This window comes from Ambystoma mexicanum, chromosome 1p (assembly GCF_040938575.1).
Source record: "Ambystoma mexicanum isolate Mex_15411 chromosome 1p, UKY_AmexF1_1, whole genome shotgun sequence".
NCBI classification, from domain to species: domain Eukaryota; kingdom Metazoa; phylum Chordata; class Amphibia; order Caudata; family Ambystomatidae; genus Ambystoma; species Ambystoma mexicanum.
In genome coordinates, this window is record NC_090921.1 from 639,099,982 (window position 1) to 639,126,214 (window position 26,233).

General features: G+C 43.7%; 1 protein-coding gene across 1 annotated transcript in view; it reads right to left on the bottom strand.

The window, feature by feature from the left end:
* Positions 1-26,233, bottom strand: part of CTU1 (cytosolic thiouridylase subunit 1) — a 204,403-nt gene that overhangs the window by 29,579 nt on the left and 148,591 nt on the right. Inside the window, exon 2 of the mRNA XM_069649672.1 lies at positions 20,438-20,968. Coding sequence (XP_069505773.1) covers positions 20,438-20,933 — 496 coding nt within the window. The 5' untranslated portion in view covers positions 20,934-20,968. The remainder of the gene's footprint in view (positions 1-20,437; positions 20,969-26,233) is intronic.

Here is a 26,233-nt window from a genome sequence, read left to right on the forward strand (position 1 = left end):
TTGCCAGGGCGGACCTGGAATTCTAACAGCTACTAAGTGTCCAGGCAGGGCTTGCGGGGGGAGTCGGGGGGTGTAGTGGCAGGGTAAGGGGGAAGAGTTGAGAAGTCTCCTCTTGCATTGTGTTGAATTGACTTCTGCCCTGCAGGAGTACAAGGATGGGTAGACGCTAAACCACCTACTCCGCCCTCATGTCTACAAAGCAAGAGCAAACCCAATCATAAAGATAAAACAGGATGAGTTAAGAGCTATGCCCCCTTTTCCTTTTGTGGTAACGTAGGCCGAAGGAAGACTATAATCTTAAGAGGAGTGTGAATGTGCCCCAGTAGCAACCCAAACAGCAAAGTATCACAGTTAAAAATAAAGGGAATTTTCTATCAAGTTGCCACAAATGTAAAATCTACACTTTTAATTCAACACACCATCTACAATAAAAATACTACAAAAAAAACACCCCCGATTGAAGAAAACAGAACAAACAAAGACAGCAAGATGCAGCACTTCAGGTAATGATTCAGGGGTGACAGGCAAGATAAAACCTCAATGTGCTTTAAAAGGATATGTTCTTTTATTCAAAAGGGATTAAAAAAAGGGATTAAAATGCCGTAACCAGTCTCTAGTGCCCAAAGAAGGATTAAGGGGGCAGTCGTCAAAAAAACCTTTGGGAGGTTTGACAGCATCGAACCAGGCTGGTCAGTACTGCTAGGGTGCTCAAATGCATCAATCGCATTGTCTCAGATGGGCAGCCAGTGGCAAGCTGAAGTTTGTTGCGGTTCAAGGAAGTGCAGATCATGATGGTAACCAGGGTTGCTTCGATTGGTGAAGATCGGCAATGAAGATGCAGGCTAACCGCAAGGTGGCTCAAAGCGGCTTTCAGCGAAGTGCTAATCATGAGGTCCACCAGATGTCAGTTTAACAGTGAAGATGCTGGTTACCCGAGGCGCAGCTAGAGTCAAGATACTACTGTGCAGCGTTCTAAGGTCATGGTTCAATGGGGCCGCCAAGGTCTGGTCGGTTGTTGATTTAGATCTACAACAAAGATGCTAGCGGTTTAAAAAGTGGTTTGAAGGCAGCGGGTGCAAAGACGTGCTTCAAGTTCAAGCAGAGGCAACGAAGCGCTCAACTGGCGTTGTGCAGCGGCAAACTGGTTTGAGAGTGCAGAAAAGCGGCTCAAAGATCGGTCGAGTGCCAAAGGCAGTTCAAGATGGGTCCTATTTGCTCGAATGGGGTCGAACGTCTTGAATCACAGCTCGCAGCAGACAGACAGCAAAAACACAGATCTTGGCTTTTTTTTTTAAATTGCACTTCATTGAATTTTTATAAATACAACATATGGTAATATGAGCATTCACAAAAGAACTTGGAGCATTGCCCCAGGGATTTGGCTTATTGACTCTTAGTTTGCTGTGGGTCCCAATCCAGGGACTCAAGGATATGATTATCATTGTTCTCGGGCTGCAACACAGGGGAAGGCTGGCAAACAATTGCAAGGGTCCTCCTTGCAGTGAGGTACTGGCTATCTGTATAGCTGGTAGAGAGGCAGGTATTGCTCCAGAAGCAGGTCACCCCCAATGTGCCCTGGAGATGGTTAAGGATCAGAGCTTGCCTCTTCCCTGGACACTCACTGGCAGAGGGCTTTGGAAAGTCAATTCTTCCTTCAGTGTTTATTCCAAAGTGAATCAAAGAAGTAGTGGGAGACCCATTCTTTTAAAGGCAAAACACTACAGGTGATTGGACTAATGCATGCATGCTGTAGGGATCTAATCCATGCCCTTGAGACATGTGGACTTTGTCTTCTGACATCATACCCAAGTGCTTTGTGCGAAAGAAAGTGGCAAAGACAGGAAGGGAGGTACAGAGAGAAAACAAGTTGGTGGAATCTCCAGCGAGTCTGTGCTCCCCCTGTCTACACTGTCTCTTCCGCAATCATTTGTCAATAGCATCAAAAGCCCTTTTGGTATGCAGCATGGTGTGAGGATAGTCCTTTGGGGAGTGGTGTGCTCTTTGATTATGGTTTCCAGGGCCAGCTCCTACAGGGAGGCTGGCTCGCTGGATAGCAGTATTACCCCAACTAACAAAGGATCAAAGAAGAGGCATTGCCATCCAGTCTCCTGCCCGGTCTCTTGGCAGGACAGGCTTTCTGACCAGATTACAGTTAACCCTTCGACAGCTGAGCTGGGCTCAAATTGCAGACACCTGTATGATATCATATTGATGTGGCTACAGTTAGTATGGGAGATTCTAGCCACCATAACTTAACCTCAGGTATGACTTGTATTTAAAGTTTACAACTGCCAGTAGGATAAAACTTAGTTTTGTGGTTTGGGAAGGAGATGTCACTACAGCAGTCAAGAGTGCACCTGTGAACCATGAACCTGTTCTGTGCCACTGGAGAGCAGGTGCTGCAGATTAAAGCTACTGATCCAGCAAGGTACAGATGTACACTATGCTTTTGGCATGGAGCTTACGGAAATGGAGATATGGTTAGCAGAATACCCTTTCTGAGATGAAGTAGCTGCATCATTTTATGAATTGATCCGAAAAAGATTAAAACAAAAAAAAAAAACAAAAAAAAACACAAACACAGGGCTTCTACACTCTTTTCCTCACATGCAATCCTGCCATAAAGGTGGAGAACTACCCTTTTAAGGGTCAGGCTCATGCTCAAGGCGAGAACATATCTGGTTGACAACTACACTAGCATGCTGAGATGCAGACTCGGGCACTATCCCCATTTAAAATCCCTGTAGAGATATGGTTCAATGCCAAAGCTCTGGATTCTTCTCAACTATGGCAGTTTTTCTCCGATCCATCAGCATTCTAGAGAGCTGGGCTATACGTTGGCCAAGTCAGTAGTAGTGGTTCTTGAAGGGATTAGCTTTCTTTTGGATGAGAAGAGCCAATAGGTGGAACGTGGCAGTGACTTCACAGTAGTCTAGAGAAGCTCATCAATAAAGGTACAGTTGGTAGGACGCACAGAGAAGAATTGTGCAAAGGCTTGTGGGGTGACTAGTTTCATAGATCTAACCCACACTGGGGGTGTAGCAGCAGACTGGTTGTCTGAGCTTGTGTTAGAAGGCTTGTACATCCTGCAAGAGAGGCAGGGGAGCCAGACCATGAGAGCAGGAGAGAGTGAATTTTTCAGAGGCGGCCGCCTTGGACGGTGGGTCCAGAAGGCCAGCAGGTTAAGGAGAGAGCGTTGCAGTGTGTGAAGGAAATGTTGGCATAGGGGTTGGTAGGACAGTCCAACAAGAGGTTAAGGTTACCCAAGAGGAGTAGGGTGTTGGCTGTCTGGAATGAGGCCAGGTGGTTGGCCCATTTTGATAATGTAATAGGAGAGCCTAGTGTCTGCAGATGGTGTGGATTGCAAGACAGGTAATGCTCTTGAAGGACGAAAGGGTGAGTGTGGAGATCCAGGAAGTGTAGATCGGGGAAACAACGCCACCAGATTTGGTAGGTCTGTTGTAGGCTAGAATCTTGTAGCCATGGGGCAGGAGACACCACCACATAGCTGTCTATGAACCACGTTTCTGGGAGACCCAAGAAGTAGAGGAAACAGCAGTGAGAAAGCTGCTGGTCACGCGTCCAGGCTCAGCCACTCAGTTGCTCTGGCCACCACCTATTTCACCAGTCATCCTTGCGTGTCTTTATCACCAGTGCCCTTAGCAAAGGACTGAAAAAGACAAGGACTTTACCTGTTTTTGCATCTTCAGGCCTGATCGGACTAAGAGTCACACCCTTTTTCCTGCATTCCACCTACAAATTAGTTGCCGCTAGTACTCGCCAAAATACATCACCATGCGTCTCCTCCCTCCACAACCTATCCTCACCCTTACTAGGGTTCGACTGCCCAAGCACCCCGAGCAGCCCGGGCAAGCTGCCATAGCAAATCTCATCAATATCACCCATACCCCCATCTAACACCCATAGACCACACAAACACGCCCCCTCATTTGGATCAATGCTTGCACAGCAGTCACTCATGTCACAGAGCAGCAAACTCGTCTCTTACAAACATAAAGCCCTCTTAAACACAAAAACATGGTCCCGCCCCTCAATCTCCCCCACCCCCCATGTTTTCAATGTCCTCCTACCCCCCAGGCTACTGTATTCAACAATCAGACTATCCAGGAAGGGCAGGAGCTAGAGTGGCATGCATCCACAGGAGTGATTAGCCTTGCTCCACCATCCCCTCTCCCAGAATGTTGTTTGAATCCCTCGCCTGCCTGTTCCTTTTATCTCACAAGGAATCTATCACCTTCCACTTCATCTACAGATCATATCATAGGAGTGACTAATTGCCAACATCCTCACCCCCCTGCCAAATTAGCACATTAATAATGTGTTTCTCTGAGATTTTAACACCCAGATGTTTCATGCCGACCACCCCACTCGAAGTGACCACCATACTCTAAGTGCGCTTTTTGCACTGACTGGATCCACAGACCTTAGGTAAATTGTGCTCCCCAACACAACAAAGGCAACAACATAGACTTAGACTTTAAATCATCTCCCCCTCATCACCTGTGCAGGCCCTATCCTACTCAACTGGTCGGACCATGTCACAATCCTACTACTACAACTCTGGAGATCTCACCAACCTCAAGTTGCTCTGTGCCAAATTGAAATAAAATAGACAAAATCTGACAGATCGAATCACAGCATTAGCCCCCACTGCACCACAGCATGCGTACTGCCCATTTGAACGGAGTTCTCTCCCCCACAGACAGCCTAAAAACACTTGCTTCTCTCAAACCTATCTCCCAACTCTGACGACATCATCCTGTCCCCCATCATTAAAACATTGATGGGCCCTGCGCTCACGCACTACTCAGCATCATTAATGCCTCCCTGACCGAAGGGTCATTCCCAGAAACCCCCAAGATTGGTGCACCAGTTGCACAGATGTTTGCAGCCAGCACGTCACAGAACTAGACTGGTCATCAAAAGCATTTGGCTGTGCGATCAAAGACATTTTTTAAAGCGTTCACTCATCAATATGATGCGCCTTTCCCAACAAAATGTATTTGACACTATGAGATCTAGATGCACCAACCTAAACTTTACTGAAAATCATGCAGACAATGCAGTGTTTTACTGTAGCAATACTGCAATTATGCATTATGTAACAATTACATTTTTTAGGAATGGAATTGCAGAACTGTCTTTTAAAAAAAGTTAACACATACTGGTCTTTGCCAAACCGTATATAGTTAGCTTAGTGAAAGTTATTATCCCGATTACTTCTTTCTTTTTCAAATAATTGTGAAACAGAATTCTTTGTGCCTAGCACCCCCCCACAGGCCTTTGACGCTGAAGAGTGGGGGAGAGGATTGTTGCTGCATGCTCTACATTAGCTACTTTGAACTTGCAGTTAACAGAGAAAAGAGGGTGGCGAGAGTCCTGAGGGCAAGAGCGGAATGCAGGGTGATCTGTGCTCACATTGAACAGGGTCATTTAAATAGCTAGCTGCACTACATAATTGTCAATTTAATTAGCAAACCCACAGATTTGAATAGCAGATTGCTATGCAACACTGCCTATTTTATGCCTTGCACAATAGGAGATGATGCTAGTAGTACTGAATAGTTTAGGATTCTTTGCACTGGGTGACCCAGGAGCATACCTTTTATTCATCCAAGTTACAAGTGCTCTCCTCTGGCCACCAGAATGGGATATGGAGTTGGATGGGCTTTGTGCCATGGGTGATACATAGGTTGTATTTTATGTTGGAAAACTTATGTTCAAGTCCAAGAAGTGCTCAGGAGGCAACGGTTTAAAACCAAGAGACATCCAACCTAAGCGGCAAAAATCCAACCAGGTATTGGGTCTTATTTCTGGCTGCAGACTCAGGAACCCTTTTGTTAACATTTTTATTTCGGGATGTCCAACATACTCTTAAAGCTGGTCTGGTTTGGGCGTTTAAGTAGTGTTTCTCTCCGTGACCTGGCGGCAAGCGTCATCCAGCAGGCCAGAGCAAAAGAAACTTGGGCTACACAAGGAAAACAGAAAACAGAATGCACAGAAACAGATGAGCGACAGTCAAGATGAGGCCTAAAAGATGGGAGAAATACAGAATTACAGTAAGATGAAGTGACAGAGAAACAAGGGTGTTGCCAGCAGCACCTGAAGATGGCGATGAAACCTGTAAATTGCAACTACCCTGACACATCAGTTAGCTGAAATCTCCTACGGCTCCCTAAACAAATGGCTTGAATTATTGAGAGCACATGCCATGAAGCTACTGAGCAATTGTGAGCAAAGCCAATGCAAATTTCACAGGTGATGCAGCCAGTGGGGAGCACAATATGGCAGGCGGCACCTCTGAGGATCAGTTCCAGTCAGGATACAGGCAGTGATGTGCCCCAGCTCTGGGTGCCCTTCTGGCACTTTTTGGAAATTGAAGGATTTCTCTGAAGGCTCAACTTACCTCCCAGAGGGGTTTTGTGCAGGCTTCCATTTAATGAAAGCTCTAACTGGAGCCCCAGTAAATACTAGGTAGACCAAACGAAATTACAGAACTAGTCAGCCACCCGATTACCTCCCCCAAACCAGACTAAACACATACTTGGCCCTTTGGAGCAGGGATGCAGGCAGTGTGAGCAATCGAGGTTCAAGCAAATTAGTGAGCACTCGGGGTCCTAGGGTTGCTTGAGGTGGCATTGGGTGGAGACTTGCCTGTGAGCAAAGGATGCGAGGGAGTGGCCCTACATGGCCTCTCTGGAATAGCGCCTGGTGCAGGAGACAGAGGGGAAGGCAAGTCCCTTTCCTTAAACCAAGGTCCTTAGGGATGCCCAACTCTGACATCCTGCAACATCTCCGAGTGAGCAGAAGGGCGTGAACGAGTGTTCGAGACACATACGTTGTTCTTTAACATCGCTTTATTAAGAGTTGGGGTAATACGTAGAGTCATCTTGAAGTTGGTTCCAGTTTCGGTATATCCTTCTACACCCATTCCTCACACTCCAGACCTGGGGTCACAATACCTGGAACATTCCATGAGTTGGCAGCGTTTGAGCCTACGGTGCCAAAAGGTTTTACTCTTACTCTAACCTATGTGATTTTGCCACGGTCTTCCCATCTTTACATCCGGTATATGATTGTTATTTGTTCTTCCCAAAGGTCAAATACAATCAAATCCCTTTCGTCAGACCTATGGGACACCAGCCTCCCACTCATGGAACGTGACTTATTTAACAGGCATACTCAGCTGAGAAACAACATCACTGATACAAAGAAAAAAGAAATCCAGGCAGCAGAAATAGCCGATCTACATGGGTCTCTCATGCCAATCAAATATCAGTAAACTGTTGAAGAAGGAATTAGGTTTGTTGAAGGACTACAGAACAACCTCATTTGCTAAAAGCAAAATGACACAAAACGGAGCCTGGATCTTCCACTGACATTCTCAGAGATTTAAAAAATTGCCTCAGATGCGAAAACGTCATAACGATGGGCCAAAATTGAAGGCACCAAAAGGTAAGAATCAAGAGGGATGGATCCAGGAAAGGTTTTAAGCAATAGCTCCTGTAATTCACAAAGAAAGCATCACAATTGACAGGATACACAAGGTCAGTTCCAGGGATGAGGGGGAAGGCTCAAACAAGAGAGGGTGTCATGCCCGCTCTATGGAAAGGTTGATTGTGAAATGGGCACCATCTCACACCAAGGGCAATCTTTTCTGTATTATCAAGACATTGAGGCTGCAACATTAAATTTGGGGACTTTTTAGCCAATCACAGATGACATGCTTTGACTCTTGAATATCAAATATAAATTAATGATATTTCCCCTTAGGAATCCTGGTGGTTAAGACGACAAAATGCAGAACTTTAAAGAAGCGGCATGCCTGTTGGATGTATACCCCCTCATCCCCAAACTCTCCTGCCCCCACTCCTGGTTCCGGAAAAAGCAGACAGTTTGGCAATTTATGCAGAATGGTTGGGGAGGGCGGGGGGAAATAAACTAAACTAAATATCGATACCATAACAATTCTTGAGAAAGGTACAGGGGCAATAGATAAAAATCACAATCATATTTCATATAACCCGTAATATACGACATTTCTTTAAATAATTCTTCTAAAAATCTAATCAAAGCTAAAACCAAGGGGGACTCTTTCACCCATTTAAAAGGTCCTTCACCACTCTTCTGGTGTCATACTATTGCTCTTAGAGAAGATTCTCTCAAGAAATCGTTTTCGCATTTCTGTCAAGCCTGTGGAAAATAGCAAAAGGTGCTAAAGCGATTCTAAGTTACTAGTAACTGTGCAAAATCTGCATGTCGGATCTTTTATACCAATTATCTTCCTATCAAATAAGATTTCTTTTGTGGGGTAAAGGTTAATTCGAGGAGAAATTGGGCACAGTTATTGCTGCTTGGAAACCAAGTATTTTGGGAGAACATTGCATGGTCTACAATCCAGGATGCTGGGATGGAACAATGTATATACCTTTCAAGCTTCCTGCGTCCCAACCCAGTCCCTCTTCCATATTTTAACTTTAACTCCTGCTGGGTTTATCAATATCTAACCCTTGTTGGGTGTCTTGACCCACGTTCAAGTTATTATGCTGCAACATTTGGTGCTGTGGGCTCAGAAAATCCAAGATGGCCGAAAAAGCCCACATTGTGCCAGAATCCAGGAGAACCGCGCAGTTTTGCATACACCAAAATGGTCCCCTGACCTGCCACCCACCAGTGCAAAGAAAGATGGTTCTGTTCAAAATCCGTTTTTAATAATGTCAAAAATTGCTAAGATCATGGGCCCGGAACCACCAAACAAAAATCCAACTCTGGTCGAGTGTTTTACTTTACTCTACTGCAGATCCACATCAATGCCATGTCAAGCAAGGATCAGATACTATCAAGTAAAATCCTTTCTTTTTGAAATGTATTAATTCAAGACAGCTGTCAAAAATAGGTGCAGTACCGGCATTGGACACTGACCGGTGCTGGCCCTCTATAAATCCTGACAGGAGAGCTGTCTTGCAGAAATGTGCATTGAACAGAAGGGGGTCTTATGTAATTAAAAGTTCAAAAGACTTGCTTTTCCTGAGAACCATTAACACCTCAAAGACACACACAAGAGCCCAGGATATCACATGGCCCTGTTGATTGAGAGGGAGGAGTTTCCCCTGCAGCCTGCAGGACACAACACAATAGACCCTTTCAATTGAATGGGGTATGCTGATTTTGGGTGTGGACTTCTGGAGAAAGGAGAGGCCTGTGATCTCTGACTCACCAAGCTTCTGGGTGCGGGCCAGACTGGATTGTGGATTCATATTGCAGCAAATATATGTTTAAGTTAAATGCTTCTGAAATCTTGTATTAAGCTCACAAATGTACAATTTGGGGGTCCTTAATATGAAAAAATGCCCTCACGATTTGAGACCAAACTCCACTTTGTGCGGTGTTCTGGGACCGAACCCCGCTATTTATTAATATTGCAGACACTGTGTTTATGCTAGAGACATAGTAACTTACTGTAATATGCTCAGGGAGAGGGTACAGGACTAAGTAAAGATTTGATGAAAAACCAATGTTGCTAAAGCTACCAAAAGCGAAAAAATGTTGTCATTTCTTAACCCAAGCTCTTAGAAAGATCAGAGTTGGGCAAGAATGTACCTTAATCCATCTGCAATGTGTACATGTAATTTCAACAAACTGTATCTGGGAAATATGTGTTTTGGGTAAAATTGATTTTTCTAAGTAAATGCAAAGGGGAGTGTTCTTTCTGTATGCCATAAAATTGATGCCCGATGACGCTCCATTCTTTCCCCCAATCAAGGGAGAGAGGAGAGCTTGGCCAATGATAAGTTGTGAGGGGCAGGCTTAGTTACGCCCACGCACACACCCATTTTCAAAACACATCAAAAGAGACTGCTTTGGACAGGCAGGGGATTCACTTTCCACTTTCGGCGAAGCATTTTGCCGGACCAGACAATATCCAGAAGGACCATCTCCAGAACTTAGGACTCAGACTCCAGAACTTAAAGCAAAGGCCTTACCCACAAGCTGAGTTTGCTTCAGCAGGCCTCAAAATCCTTTGCAAACTATTTAACCGCTGGGCTGTGCGGTTTGCTGCTTGCTAAGAATCCTGTGTATCCAGAACCGTCAGATCCAATTCAAGAGACCCAGACCAGACCGCTGTGCAGTGCCAAGACCAGAACCAGAGATCCAGATCCGCAGACCAGACCGCTGTGAGCAGAACCGGTACTAAAGACCATCCGTGGAGAGAGAACCAACCAAACTGACCAGACCTTGACGGCCTATTTCAAATTTATAGTGGGAGTACTCAGCTATAACTGTGGAGAACCCATCTCTTAGTTTAAAATAATCGGATTCAAAACATTTGAACCTGTCCAGAACTGCATCATAGGAATCGTGTGTTCATTCTATCATTTCAAAGCTGTAAAAGTGTGATTTTGTCATTCTGAAGTTTACTTTAATTTCGAGAAACTACCTTCACTAAATCGTCTGTATCTTTTGAATCGTAGGTGCTAGGAACGAGATTTAACTTTCATTTTAAAGCTAAGATTCTAAGCTTTCCAACACGCTATATAGTTTTTCCGTAATCACGCTCGACGCATTCGGATAAATTGCAGCGAATTGAAAAATGAGCTCCTGTCAAAATAGCCGCTTTTGCTTGAACTGCTAAAATTCGTTTTCAACCTGCTAATCCCTCATTGAGCATTGCCAGTGTGACTTGAACTAATATTAAATAGCTATCACTACCCTGACCCTCTTACAGGGAATTAAAAGCATTTTTAGCATATTTTTCCATTTTTTTGCAAATCACACTTAAAGTATTTTGCCTGTGTTTAAAACCATCCCTGTTTCTCTAAGCTTGCTGGGGGGGGAACTGAAATTCGTATTGTATTGTGATTGTATTCCAGAAAACTGTGTGCTTTACTTCCATCTCCTTATATTGGATAGGGAGGGCGCGGGGGGGTGTGAATTGCCACAAGGGGAAAAGTGAACATATTATCTCTTGTGAAACCCTATCAGTTATTTCTGTACTGCATTTTCTTTCCATCATTGTTTTTCCTTGAAACCATAAAAGCATTCTCCGTTACCTTTTCCTTCCTATATCAACTCCTAAGTCATTAAATAAGCCTACAATTGTAATATTATCCATTGTTGATCACCGTCATATTCTTAAGTGTGAGATCAAATATAATTTATTATAAAAGTGTGAGATTATATATATATATATATATATATATATATATATAGTTTAATTTTTCCAATAAATCTTTTAAATTGCAAAACAAACCTACTTCTTGGCTCAGTGAGGTCAGGCGGATTCAAAGAGGGGCGTTATATAAGGGTTTATCATCCAGAGTATAACTTGTCATAAGAATATATGATAAGGGCTTCACTTGGGCGTCCCAGACGAGGCACTGACAGTGGGATTGCTGAATAGAAGTCACTTGACACCCTCAGTCATGCCCAATTTTTTGAGAACGCTGCTGCAGGCCTGCTTCGTCATTTAAGATTAATTAATTCTTTAACATGTCCCTGATCATTTGGAACATAACAGGTTCTTCCTGAGCTATAATTTTCGGCACAATGATGGAGCTTTCCACATCACCAATGCGTGCAGGGAGTGAAGACCGAGTTTATGCCAAATTACTTGTATCGGGACTCCATTAGGCAATATGAGCACTCTTCTCCAGAATAGGCCTTCCAACATAGACCATGTGTTGGCAGGTAATGCAAATATAGCTTGCACCCCATAGGTTAAAATAGCCATAACGTTCAGCTTGTAAAAGTTCAGGAATGGCACAAACGAATAGCGACCATATTTTTTTCTACAAGACACGTCCCTGCGCTGCAAGGTTTTTAGCTTTTAAAGTGTTTTCCCCCTCGGGGCATCAACTACACTAATGTTCAGGCACATGCCCAAGTATGTAAAGGTTTCCAACTTTCATAGGGCCTCTTGATTCAAAACCGAAAAGACAGCGTACACTTTGCTGACAGGGGGCACAGGATTAGAACATTTGATTTGGCTACATTTACGCTAAGGTCATTCTGCTCTACATATATATATGCAAGGCGCCAAGCTGGTGCTGCAAACCTATTGGTGTCTAGTCCAAAAGAACCAGATAATCTGTGTACAGCAACCCGCTCAGAGCCCCTCAATCAAGCTGAGGCAGAAAAGATCTGGCCCGTCTTAAATGTTCATCCAGGTCCGAAATAAATAGATTAAAACAGGGCTGGAGCCAAAGGGTAACCTTGCTTTAAACCCTGACCCATTTTTATTGATCTCAAAAGGTACCCAGTCCTGTCCAATCTGACCTTCAACGAAATGGAGGAGTATAGAACTTTTATGGCTCCCAATAGATCACCGGGGCAGTCCCGTTTCATAAATTTAGCCCACAAGAAATCTCTTTCTATGCCGTCAAAAGCTTGGGCCAGGTCGATGAATGCTAGATATATTTGAGAGTTTATTTTATCATTGTACGCGTTTTCATGATGTTACTTAAAAAAATAAAGTTCAGGGAAGTGCCCACTCCCTTTGTGAAACCGGGTTTGAAGAAGTTATTCCCCCCCATTTGGTCAGGCCCTCCAAGATAATGGAGGCAAAAATCTTGCCCACAACATACAACAGGGCACTAGTGCGATAGTTTCTTTAGCTTCATCACCTGTATAAATTAGAGTATAAAATAAATCTGCCCATAGCTCTGGTTCTTCCTTCAGCATCAGATTGGTGAGGCCTTCCGGGCACGACGTATGCGAGGAACTGGCTTTCTTAATAAACGTTATAATGTCCTGCTTTTCGATTTGAAAGCACCATTTGTTAATAAAGGGGCTTTTTACCCCAATTCTACTGCTTTTTCTGGGTTAAATATCAGAAGACAAGAGAAGGCTCCTCTGCTGAAACTGAAAAGTTAACTGCTATGTTTTTCTTGACTGCATCCATCACCAACTGATTTATTCATTGGTTGCCAGTAAGGAGCGAAGTTGCAGGATCTGTAGATATGGGTTATGGTTGTTCAATAGTAAGGCTGTTCATAGCCAAAGTTATGCCAAATAAGACCCACCTTGACCCAGCTGTTTGGGCACGCTCATACAGTCTACCTTTCAGGCTCCTGGATTTGTTTGCCCTCTCGTTACCTGGTTTCATTTCTTGATATTTTGTAAAATGGAAGGTAACAGTTTCTCCACACATTATGGAACAAGTCTGGTGCCCAATGGTTACGACAGTGGTTTCCAAACATTTTTATGCTTAGCTGCCCCCTTTGAGTAAAATATGCCTTGCTACCATGCCAGAACTTATTCTCCTCCAATTTGAAAAAGCCTTGAGCCCCCTCTGCATATCCTCTGGGCCGACAAAGGGGGCATCCCCAACAGTTTGTAACCACAGCTTTTCTGAAAGGAATTCCTGGGAACTGGGCACCAGAGCAATTCCTAGGGCTTTTTAGTTCTGGGACTGTACCTGTCCCCTTTCCAAACCTAGAGTGGTTTTCTTTGTGTCCAATTAAGGTTTTGAGCATTGAGGTATAATTGTGCAGTGGTTCAATTTCTTAGTTTTTAAAAATGTGCCTTTGTCACCTACTACATCAGGAGTGAATTGAACAACCTCTGCTCATTCAAAGTTGCCACTTAACACTTTACGTTCACTTGCATTGGAGTACAAAGTGTTGTCAATGGCTCTAGGAGAAGAGGACCCTTGGTCTAGAATGCCATATCCCAAACGTTTCCCACCAAAAGAGTTTGTCTACTACACTGTCCCAGAGACCAAAACATAGACATAGCCTGTATCTAAGAAATCCACCTCTTGCAATAAGACAGTGACATACTGTTCTACCACTTTCAAATGCAGTACTTCTGTTCCGCAAGGAGTCAAGAAAAAAAAAAGGAGGATCTTGTTTGTATGCAACTTACAATTTGAAGAAACGACTGGTCAACTGTGAAGGTATGTATCGCGCCACGGCAGGAACAGTATAAGGCCACAAAGGCGCCAAATCAGGGTCAGGGACTATTTTATTATCAACCTATGCATAATCTGCTATACTTGTTCTCCTACTAGAATACTACTGCAACCTAGTTTTTAACAGAACACGGTACAGTATCCAGGGCCAACCAAAGGGGGTTAAAGCAGACTGCCATGGCCATGCATTGGCTATTTAAATAGGTCGGTCTCCCCTCGAAACAAACAGTCCACATTTTGTTTGAATACTCACAAAAGGTAAACTATCATCAACTAGGTCATGTTGGGGGATCCCGTTTTGGCCCCATCTCATATGCGTATTGGGGCCATTGCGCTAGATGACCATGCTCTGGTGTTACCTTTGGTTTATACTGGATGATCAGTGACCCATAATATGAACACAACCCATAAAAACCATCAAATTATGAATGAGACAGACATAATTAACTACATTAAAGAGAAACCCACCACCTTACTTGACATTTCTACACAATGGGAGGTTATATCTTAGAGAAAACGCTGAAGCTGAGAAGTCTGTGGCTTGGAATCAAATAAACTTCAAGTAGAGGTTTCATCTCTTGAGAAACACTATTGGGAGTCCGGACTTGGTAGGTCTTTCACCAGGCAGTAAGCAAGCAATTTAAAACATTCTCACCACTAACAAAAATAAAATGTGCCCTCATCCGAGTCAAACAAACACTATGAAACAAAAATAGCAAATTATTAGCTTATAAACTCAAGGCTAAAATATCTGCTAACTAGAAAACTAGGTAGAGGGGAATCGATGTGTGCACATGGGGAAACATATAGGCACTTTTTAGACTGACGAACACCGAGGGTTTTTCTGAATTTCTCTCAACCTGTGAGACTTGCACTCAATTTTACCCTCAGAGAAGATAATTCTTGATAGTCAGTTAAAGAGGAAATTGTGATTGCTTTAAAGTCATCTGAAACTAACTAATAAGGCTCCATTCCCAAATGGGTTACCACATTCTTTTACAAGACCTCCCCCCCCCCACTCTTGCTCAATCCCTTACACATCCTGGTTAATTACATGATGAGAGAGAGAGAACCGGCACACAAACAAAAGGGGGAGACAAAGAGTTGGTCCTACCAAAGCTGGAAGAGACCTTTATGTTTGATACTGCCATATCGCCTTATTAAACTCCCAACACTAGAATCTATGCAAATATTCTCACAGATTGCACAATGTACTGCCTGGTATAATAGAAATGAACCAGTCTACCCTGTATGGACCAATCTGTAAAAAGCCTCAGATAATGCAAAGAGGGATGTGGACTTATATTATCCCACAGAACAACACCTGCAGAGAAGGCATTTGACTGAGTGGCAAGAGGTGATGAAAAAGCTGGGTTTGGGGACAACTCTCATAGCCGTCTTTGCCATTCATAGTAATACCACAGTCCGAGTCAGGGTAAATGGCTTCCCCTCGGCTGTTCTTTCACTAGTGAGAGGAACAAGACAGGGTTGCCAACTGTCATGTGGTGGTCTCTGTAGTGGTGGTGAAGATGTTTCCAGGAGAGATGCCCCAAGAGCATCAAGCATATGGTACACAGAGATACTCTGGTCACAGAGAATATTCTCAAATTCCAACCCTGTCCCTTCCATTCCACTTCTCTTGGCAGACTCCACTTTAGTGCTTGGCTTTAAAGTCAAATGAGAGAAGAGCGAGGTGATGAATAGGAGCATGACTGGGTTGGGGGAACATTGCAGGGGGGGATATAGCGGAGGGGAAACAGTTTTCAGATAGGCATATTTCAATATTAAATACCTGGGTGTCTTAAGTTACGAGGTGCAGAGAAGGTCTTTCCTCTGTCAAATATCCCACACTATTGCCAAAGTAAGGGAGGATCCCCTTGTCTGACAGTTTGGTTTGTGCAGATTGCCTCTATTAAGATGAATGAACGTCTGACTTTTCCATCTGTTCCAGGTGCCCCGTGTAGGTGCGTTTGATGCGATAGCCCTTAGATTACAAAATGAGGGAATGGGATTTATTCGTAATGGGCCCCATGACAGGATACTTGGGAGGACATTTTGTAGGTTTAGGGCATTGGGAGGGGAGAGGAGGAGGGGGAATTGGACGGCCCCATTTTTATCATGTATCACCAGGCAGCTCAACTGCAAGTTGTCCACGAATGGCTTAAAACAGCATCAACAAAGATATGAAAGAAGCTGAGGAGTTTGTTGTGGCTAGTGTATTGAATTGTGTTATGGCACCACACGAGAGAAAAACGCATTGTGATGTTTTAGGACAGACTTCCATTTTGGGGAGAGTACTCTGATGTTCAATTTTAAGGGACCCCTAAACTCTTTGTTTGCCCCCACCCCGTCGGTTTTCTGGGATCTCTGGTCTTATTTTGTGGATTGAATGGCTTCTGCTGTACTCCCCCGGCACAAACCTTTCACATGTTGTCTGATATGGCTAAGAAAATGGCGTTTTTTAAATTTTGGCCCTAGTGTTAAATATTTCACCCTATATTGGTTTTGTGAAATAGGCAGGTGGCAACTGTAATTTCGTTTTGGCTTCAACCATGGTGCAACCTATTTTACTGCTTTCGTAGCCCAGTGTACCTTTGTGGTAGCCATTGGGGTGCTACTGTATTTTAAATCCTACTCTGAGACATTTTCTTTCTTGGCCTTTCCTTTGCTTGTTAAGCCACCAGGTAGGGCTACAATGGCCATTGTACAAACATTGGTTCACAGAGCCTTGCCCTGTATGCTTTGTAGTGGTTTACGCTGGTCCCTGTCCCTAAACAGACCAATACAAACGGTCTGTGGATGGGCTTGGTAGTTAGGTTTTTTTTTGTAAGGCCCACCTATCTGGCTGGCTGCTAAAACCTTTGTGAGTTAGCTTTTTGCGCGATTAGAAGGCTGGCTTAATCCAGCCGATTACCGAATGGGCACATCTAGCGGGCAACCTGACCCTTCCGCAGCTCTTCTGGGATTTATTTAGGTTCATTTACCTGCTGGAAGATTTTTTGCCACAACGTCATGTTTCTGCTTTTAAAGGACCAGGTCTGGCCATACGGGATGGGTCCAGTGCCTTTTTGCTTAAACCCAGTTATTGTTTTCATCTACTTGGCATCCTCCCAGGGCTTTCTTTAGTCATGCCCTAGCTCTTACCAGAAGTATCGGATGTCCATTGTTGGGTCCGTTTCTGGCCCATTTTTCTGTGGTCTTCCAGATTCGTCCTCCGAGTAGTAGCAATTTTGGGTAGGTAGCCTCTCTCATTCAGAAGGGTGGTGGGACATCATTACCCTGCCTCTGTTGTTCATATTTGGTTACTTGGGTCGCTTCCACTGTTGCCCTGGGGACATTTTCTTCTGGCTGGCTGCTTATTTTTGCCTCTCGAACCGCCATGATCCACTTGGTCGGGTTTCTCCTCCTTCCTGGGACAATTATTCTTTGACTGGGTCATCATTGGTCTGGGACACAAGTCCATTGGTAAACGAATCCTGTTACTCCAAAAGACTTGTATTTAATGGGTTGTTTCGCCCTTCCTGAACCAAGTCTCCCAAAACTGATTCCCCCGAATACTTAAGCCTAGGTCCTGGGTCCTAGGCTGGAGAGTTTCTATTGGTAGTTACCCTATGAGCGCCCCTGAGTTTGAGGTAGTGGCTTTCTTCAGGTCCCCCATCTTCTGCAGTTTACCATGGACTTCTATTTGCCGGAATCCAGCTTTTCATCCTTGGGCTTCGGGGTTTTCGAACCTGGAACCGATCTCTTCGAAAGAGGCTCTCCTAAGGCTTATTGTTGTTTCCTCTGCACCTGTGTGATAGCAATCAGACTTACCCGACTCCAACCTCCCCTTACAACAATTCTGCCTGAAGACTTTGTCCTATTATTGATCATGGGGAACCTGTGAACCACTTGGAAAACTCCTGTAAGGTGCATTGAATGGTACCTACTTGCACATGGACTTCTTTTACAGGTCCTCGTTAGGTCCCTGGAGTTGTAGGCAAAGAGACTGGTAGCTTGTACTCCTGTGTTCTAGGAGTGTAATATAAACCCATTGGTCTGGTACTGTAAGCCCAATTGTGGCCTAACCTTTTCGGTCATTTGTGTTACGTTGCAAAGTGTTAATGAATTTTCCTCACTCTTGGTGCTATATGTAATGCATAGTGTACATTTGCTATGTACTAGGCGTGAGGCGAATTATTGAGCCTATGTATGGCAATTTATATTGAGATTATAAAATGAATTAAACTTGAGTATTGATCATTACTTTGTACGTGTGAGTATTATGGTCTGTGGTTCCCTTTTCCTCCCACCCTTTACCCATATACACTGGAATTGGGTCTACCACCAGGTAGGAGGCATAGATTTAGCTTGGGGAGTGGGCAAGGTCTGTAGTGGGCCCATTATGGTTTTTAGACATGCACTGAGACTATGTACTATGTTTAAACTAGAGTACCCTTTTGATCTTGTACACCATTATAAAATCACATTTTGCAGTATACCAGTGTAGTGTATTCTCTAGGGGTAAGTATGGGGAATTAACAGCCTGCCCACTCCCATGAGTTAAGCCTGGCTGCTCCGCTATAGCTACCACTATAGGGATCTTGGTCTTTCCTTTTGTTGAAAACCACGTCTTGCCTTCAAGTCATATGGTTTTACATTCCCTCAGAGTGCTGTGGAAATATCTCCCTAGGAGCAAAAATGTGTTTAAGTATGGAAAAGAGGATTGTGTGAATTTGTTTCACAACGCTTTTGCGATGGGCCATTTGCACATATGATGAGTGTCAATTTGTCAGATGCATCACTGGACATGGAATAAAGTTAAGAAAGAGGGAACCACAAGGCAGACAGTCAACAGTCATACCCCTGCTTCACCCCGCCCCCAATTTTAGAGGGCTAATTTCTAATCTCTACAAGACGCTCACGCTCCAGAGGAGACCAGCTTACCAAAATAGGTCAAGCGATGGCATGGTGATGTAGCACAACACCGATGTACAGGTAGGAGTAAAATCTTTGAGATCAACATATTTCGCCAAAAATGCCCCATCAAGTCCTATGGACTCATAAAAAATGGGGACGTACACCGCCACTTGTAATCTGGCAGTAATACCGCCGGACCAAATGCCGTTAACGGTAATTCAGTTGCCCAGTATTCCGGCAGATTTTCTGCGGGAATACCACCCAACTCGTAATGAGGCCCATTAACTGCTTCTCACTGGAGGTCCTCCGATTCCCATTTCACATGAATGGGCCACTAAAGTGGGGGTGCAGATGGGGAGACATCTGTTCACATGTGATGAACTTACTCATGGAGGTTTAAAATACCCTACTAGCTTTCTGTGGCAGATCAAGCCTCTTATTAGATTTTGTTAGGATCCGGAACAGAGACTTCAATTGACTCGCCATGTTCAGGGCCTTATGTCCCCTTGACTGAATTTGCTTTTTTTTTTTGTTGTTACAGGAAAAAAGAAAATATCATTTTATAAGGAATGAGCTGAAGGAGAAACACAGGTTGCTTTATTAAATAATTGGGTTGGTGAAAACATTTTTTTGAGCTGACCTAGCAGTATTTGATCTTCCGACTGCTTCCCGTCATACTTTGATGTTGTGTGGATTTCAAAGGTTTAGACCGTTCACAAAAAGGAACCCATCAAAGTAAAACATTTAAAAACAAGTGTCATATTCGGGAAAGTCTCAACTAGATAGAAAAATCAGCAGAATTTAGAATAACAAGAAGAACAGGTTTTATTTTCCCAAAGGTGCATATTCCTTTAGGTTTGTGAAGGTTTTGTTGGAGGACGGGTCAGCCATTAATGTACTTTATAGAATGATTAAAACATACATGAGATTGTGTACGAATGCTCGCTTGTGAATTTCACGGAGCGGTTGTTAAAATCTGCTTTTCCCAAATTAGGCGGAATTCACAGTCACACCAAGTGCATTGCAGTTCTTTACTAAATGGTAATCTACGATGTCCATGTATGTGCCTTTGACCTTTTGCCACAGACCATATTGTGCGAGTAGCTGTATTTATGACGTATGTCACCAATTAAGATCATTCAAAAGAGGTAAGAATAACAAACAGTGGGCATCATCATTTCAGAACTTGCCTTTTAAATAGTCAACACCTCGCACAGATTTTCTTCAAAAGTAAGAAAAAGGCACAAGATCATTTTTTTTACGTTTCTAAAACGTTGACAAGAACACACTCAAACCATGAACTAAACAGTAATTTTGTGATTTTTTTGGTTAGGCAAACCCAACCTTTGAATTCATGGGTTGCAAGTAAGCAGGCACATTAAATTACACAATATGCGAGTTTGTGGGGCACATCATATATGACAATTTCATGCTGAGAAATGTAGGGATGGGGTACAATTTCAATGTCTGCATGTCTACTGGGAAAAATGTATTACACCACAAATAAGAGTATGATAATTATTTTCCACTTCCTGGACAATGGTAGGGTTTTAAAACCGTAAAACTAAAAAAAAAAAAAAAATAAAAAAAAAAAGTAGAGCTTACCAGTACATATTTTATCTACGTGCAGTAACATGGCACCCCTGTCCAGGGCCTGCCTTCGAAAAACCCCACAGAAGGTACAGTTGTTCTTCAGCCCAACTTGCTTCACAATATCATCCATAGTCCAGCCATACAGCTCCTCATAGGAGACTATCTTTAATGGAAGCTCATACTGTTGCTGGTTCCGTTTGACTGTCTCCAGTGAGTCGTCTCTGTAACCCGTGATACCTTCATCCACTGATAGCAAAATCAGGTTAAGCCCGTAGTCATGACGCTCATTTAACAACTTCAGGACATGGGCCAGGACGGTAGAGTCCTTGCCCCCTGAAGCACCAATCCCAACGGTCTCTCCACGGCAGAAAAGGTGTGCAGAGAGAATAGTCTGGTGGACTTCTTCCTCGAATGCCCAGAAGAAGCAATCCTTGCATAGAGAGTGCCCAGTTTTCGGCCTCCTCAAGACCGCGTTCTTTACTTCACAGGCACTGCAGCAAACAGGCATGATAGTGCCAGTCGCCTGAAATGGATGTAGTGAGACTGTAACACAAAAACGACCACTTAGCATATATAACACAACAAGAAAATTGCACAAAGAACGCTTAGAAATAAACAGGTGGGGATGTGGTCTAGGTTCGTAGCTTATGCAAAAAAAAAATTAACATATACTTGTATCATACAGTTCGCTGCAATTGCTTCTCTCAAATATAAATAGTCCAAAAGGGAGTTTTAGTTTGGCTTTTTGGCATGAAAAAGTGCATTACTTTGTGTTCTCCTGGATTAACAAGGTGAAAAGTCAATTGCAAATCTTCATCATTTTCACCCAAAATCGGTTCATACTGTAGTACCATGGACGTTGTATTCCACTCCTAGTGCTTGGAAGGCCCCCTTTTTGATTCGTAATGATACTGAAAATAGGTTTCATTTAAAAAGGCGATCACCAACTCATTTGTAGCAACCTACTTCAATGCCCTCCCCTACAGCCACAACAGTTACTGTGCAGGTGCTGAAACCAAAAGGCAAAGGGCAAGCCACTGCTCCGCGTGATTAAACGGGAAATGGAAACAAGTCTGTAAAGCAAGTCCCAGGAGACAATAGAGGTAAGTTCACTCAAGTTCCTTTTGAGATGTTACATGTAGGTAGCTCAGTTAAGTGGCAGAGCCCCAGAGGGGATCCACTGGCACCCACCACCAAGATTGCTTTGACCAACTGCCGGAGCGGGAACAGAGTTCACATGCAAACATTCCAGGTACTCAACAACATTCTCCCAGTAACCTCATTCACTCATGCATCCAAGGGATCAAGACCTAACAAAACAGTCACTCTGAAGTGATACATTCTTGCAGCCCTTTGAGTTACCTGAAAGCTTGCATGCAATTCTCGTGCACAGATTATTTATGGTTTAACAATTCTGGGTTTCTTCACTGGGGAGGAAAGAGGAGGATGTGGGATTGAGGAATTGCAGAAAGGATGTGAAGAAAAAATTGAAGCTAAGCAAGTAAGGAGTGCCAATGGCTAGCAAAACTTAACTTGTAAAGTTGGCCTAAGAGGCAGCAAAGTATCGAGCATTACGTATGGGATAGAGAAATTTAAGGACTCCTAATCCACAAAATCCTCTTCAACGTAGAACAGTGCACAACAACAAGCAACGAAGAACAGATAATTGGAGAACAAAAAGTTAAACAACTGGTAAGAAAAATGGGGAGCACCAAGGCAACAGAATTTGTGCTTCTGGGCCACCCCTCCAAGCAGAAACCCACAAAGGTGGCTGGAAAAAAGGCTTTGTCTGCTTCAACCATAACTTCACCCACTCAGCAAAATCCCTCAGGCTTTATGGTGGATAGCAATCTATCCTTCCAACAACACATCGCAGAAAACTCTCAAACAGCATATGTCTCTCAGATCTCTCTCCTCTGCAAGATCAAGCTCTTCCTCCCTCCCAATACCTTTGAATGGTAATGCACGCCCTTGTGATCGGTGGGGGTAACTTTCTTCTTGCAGGGCACTTAGCTGCTCTCCTGGCGTACTCAAAGCGGCCAACCACACTGTGGCTCTTCTCATTACAGCTCTTGGAAATATGACCTGATCACCCCAACCCTGCACGAACAATACTGCCTGCCCATCCAGCTGGGATCTGATTCAACACTGTACACCTCACCTTAAAAGGCAATCAAAGCTGGTACGTCGGCCCATCAGTCTGGCAAGCTAAAAACATTGGGTGGCCAAAGTCATCTCAGTAAGACCATCACTAGACTGGAAACAAGACTGCCACACAAGGCGAAAACTAGGGAACAATCCCTCTCATATTACACTCTGGTTCTTAAACACCACTGCTCCAAATCTCCTTCAGTGTAAGAAATAACTGAAGACCTGGCTCTTCCAACAACACCTTGGTGTAACCTAGAGTCTGGCCATCTTGTGAACACCCCATCCATGTATGGCCTGTGATAATTCTTACTAATGCTTACTTGAGGACTTGTTTTGTTCCATAACCTGCACAGTGCAGCATTGCTGCCAGGCTAGATTTGTATAAAAATACAATAATGTTAAAGAGCAGGGGACATTGGATCCCTGAATTAATCCAAAGGACTCCAACCCAGAGCGTGAAATGAAGAAGCACCAAAGAAGGAAGGTAGCAGAGCAGAACAAACCCAACTTGCAGGAGAAAATTAAATCTAGGACGAAGGTTTGTTTGTTTATTTATTTATATCGCGCTCCAGACCCAGAGGTAAAAGGGCGCTTCAGGAAACTGTTTCCTAGTACAATATATACATTTTTCATGTATACAGGCATTTATACAGATTAGAGGTAAATAGCACAGTTAAATATAGGCAGCATCATCCGGCAGGTGAGAAGATGGTAAAAGTTAGTTTTTATTGAGTATCCATCCATTAACATGTTTCCTAAAAGACTGAAAAGATTTGATGTTAAATAGTAGGGTGTTCCAGAGTTGGGAGGCAAGGACCATGAAGCTGGAACCTCCAGCTCTTTTTAAAGGAGAATCTAGGTACTGTTAGGCATAGGGTATTGGAGGATCTGGTAAGTCTGGTAGCATGTTTCAAGGTAAATTTGTTGGTGGGGCTAAATGGTTTAAGACTTTGTATGTAAGACAGATGGATTTTAGGTCGTTTTTTTGTTGTATGAATAGCCATTTGCATGCTTTTCAGGTGGAGGAGATGTGCTCTCGTCTGGGGATGTTTAATGCTGCGCGTAGTGTGTTATTTTGGAGCACCTGTAGTTTGTTAATTATGGACTGGTTTGCGCCAAGGTAAAGACTGTTACAGTAGTCCAATTTAGACTGTATAAGAGCCCTGGCCAGCGTAAGGCAGCTATTAGAGGACATAAAGGGTCTGCTGGCCCTGATCAGCTTGCCAGTGTAGGCAGTGGCTGATACAGTCATGTTGATTTGTTTGGAGAGGTTAGTGTTGGTATCAAGATAAAAGCCAAGGGTTTTCACACTTAACAATGGAGATAGCATTACCATTGATGATAATGCTATTGTAGTTAGGGCTGAGTTTTGACAGGATATGGGGTGAACCGACAAGGAGAAGCTCAGTCTTCTCATCATTCAGGTTTAGGCAGTATATGGCCATCCATGCCTGAACGATGGAGAAGATTTTGTTAATCCAGAGGACGTCAGCGTTGTAATTGCCCGAGAGGGTAAGGAGTATCTGGGTGTCATCTGCATAATTGGTGTAGGTGACACCCAGATGGTCCAAATTGTCAAAGAGTGGCTTTGTAAATATATTGTACAAAGTGGGCGAGACACAAGAGCCTTGTGGGATGCCACAGGTGATGGGGATAGGGTCCGCTGCTGCTATTGGTGAAAAGACCCTCATGGTTCCGTTAGCCAAAAAGGATTGTATCCATATGATGGCAGATGAGGAGAAATGAGCTACGGAAGATAGGTGGTTGCAGAGGATTTTATGGTCAAAGGATCGACCATTTAGAAAATGTACACTTTCACCGCATCAACAATGAACACAGTATACCTGGTGTGCAGGTTGCAGGTGCCAACCAGAAGTTAAAACAAGCATTGGTAATGTCAAATGTTTTGGCTTGTGTGTAGAAATGTGGCACGTATTTGCAAGGCACTGCCATGGGGGTCATTAACTGGCCATTGATGGTGGCAGCTGCAAATTGGTGCAAGGACCTGGGCATATAATAACTGCCTGGAAAATGCCTAATACTTATATTGTATTTTTTTTTTATTTTTATATGGTTTTATTGCAAACCTTTAAAAGGAATTAACATACAATCCAAATTAATGAAAACTCACAAATCATCCGCTATTACCCCGGACTTTTACTGTTAACCACAGCCTCCCATACAGACCTCATGATGTCCCAGCGTATTGCTCCACCGGGACAGCATATAAGCGGTCTTTTACGACTCGAAGAAAAGAAACTAATGCGTATAACACCACTCTGTTTGACCCATCAAACATGGCTCTCCACCAGTCGTCTCGAGTTAGGAATTGAAAGTTCGTTGTTATTGGGCTAAAGATGTTATTTCTTTCGCTCTCCAACTCGGGACATACTAGAATCAAATGTTTAAGTGTTTCCTTGTTGATGGAGCAGAACCGACACGTGAGGTCCAGGTCCGTAGATTGGGACCAGTAGCAAAGGCGTTCCTTGGTTGGCATGGCATTCAGCCTAAACTGCAAATAGGAGGCACGAGACCACTGGTCCGGGAAGCACGACAGGTAGGGCGGGACCCAGCCATAGGCCCTTGCCTCGGCCGGCGCTTCAAGCATAGATTTAGAAGCAGCTCTTTGGGTACAGGTGTAAATCCAATCATTTCTCCAAAGCTTTAGTTTTGCCGCATCAGGATTCTCGAGCAACAATTGCAACGTGATGTCATAGGAGCTGAGCACGTCATGACATAACTTATTCCATTGGAATAAGATTGAGGGGGCTTTGGCGAGTTCTAGACTGCGAAGGATCTCCGTCTGGGGGGTTGGATTGCTTGAATTTAGTTTCCTGAAGACACTTAACAGGTTCCAAGCAACTCTCGCTTGAATTGAGATGTACCCAAGCTCATATCTGGCACAAGCAGTAGAGGTGCCCTTAGGCAAATGGAGAACCCTGGACCAAAAAATGCCTTCCAATGAGCTCCACACTTCGGACCCACAACCAAAAGCGTTTTCACCGGCATAAATCAATGAGGGTACCACCTTCTGCTGGAAAAAGGTTATCGTTGGTCTTAGAGAGAACTTCCCAAATTTTTTATTAATCAGGACTGCTTAGCATGCCAATTGTGGGCATTTTTTCTTGGCTGCGTCCACCCAAGGTGCGTCATTTCTACTCGCACTTAGTTGCATTCCCAAATATCTGGTGTTAAGTACGTGCCCAATGGGTTCTTTATTCACATACCATTTAAATTTCTGCCCATTAGGTTTAAAACCTTGCAGTCTTTCAAAAACGATGGTTTCACATTTCCCTCTGTTGATAACCAGCCCGTTGTCAGTTAGGTATTTTTCCACAGCAGCGAGTTTCCGCTGTAAACCTATGGGAGTTGAGTCCATCATAATGATGTCATCTGCGTAGACTAGATAGTCTACATGTGAGCCGTGCAGTTTAGGTGGAAAAGTGCGTAGCCCATTGAAAACATCTTTGATATCAGATATAAACAGGTTAAATATAATTGCCGCAAGAGGGCAGCCTTGCTTGACGCCTCGAGAGGTGTTAATGGGTGAAGATAGGTTGCCCTTTTGGTCCAAACGAACTCTAACGGTCGTATTCATGTGGAGTTCGTGAATAGCGGACAGTAGACTTTCAGGACAGTTCCATTTGGTCAGTTTAG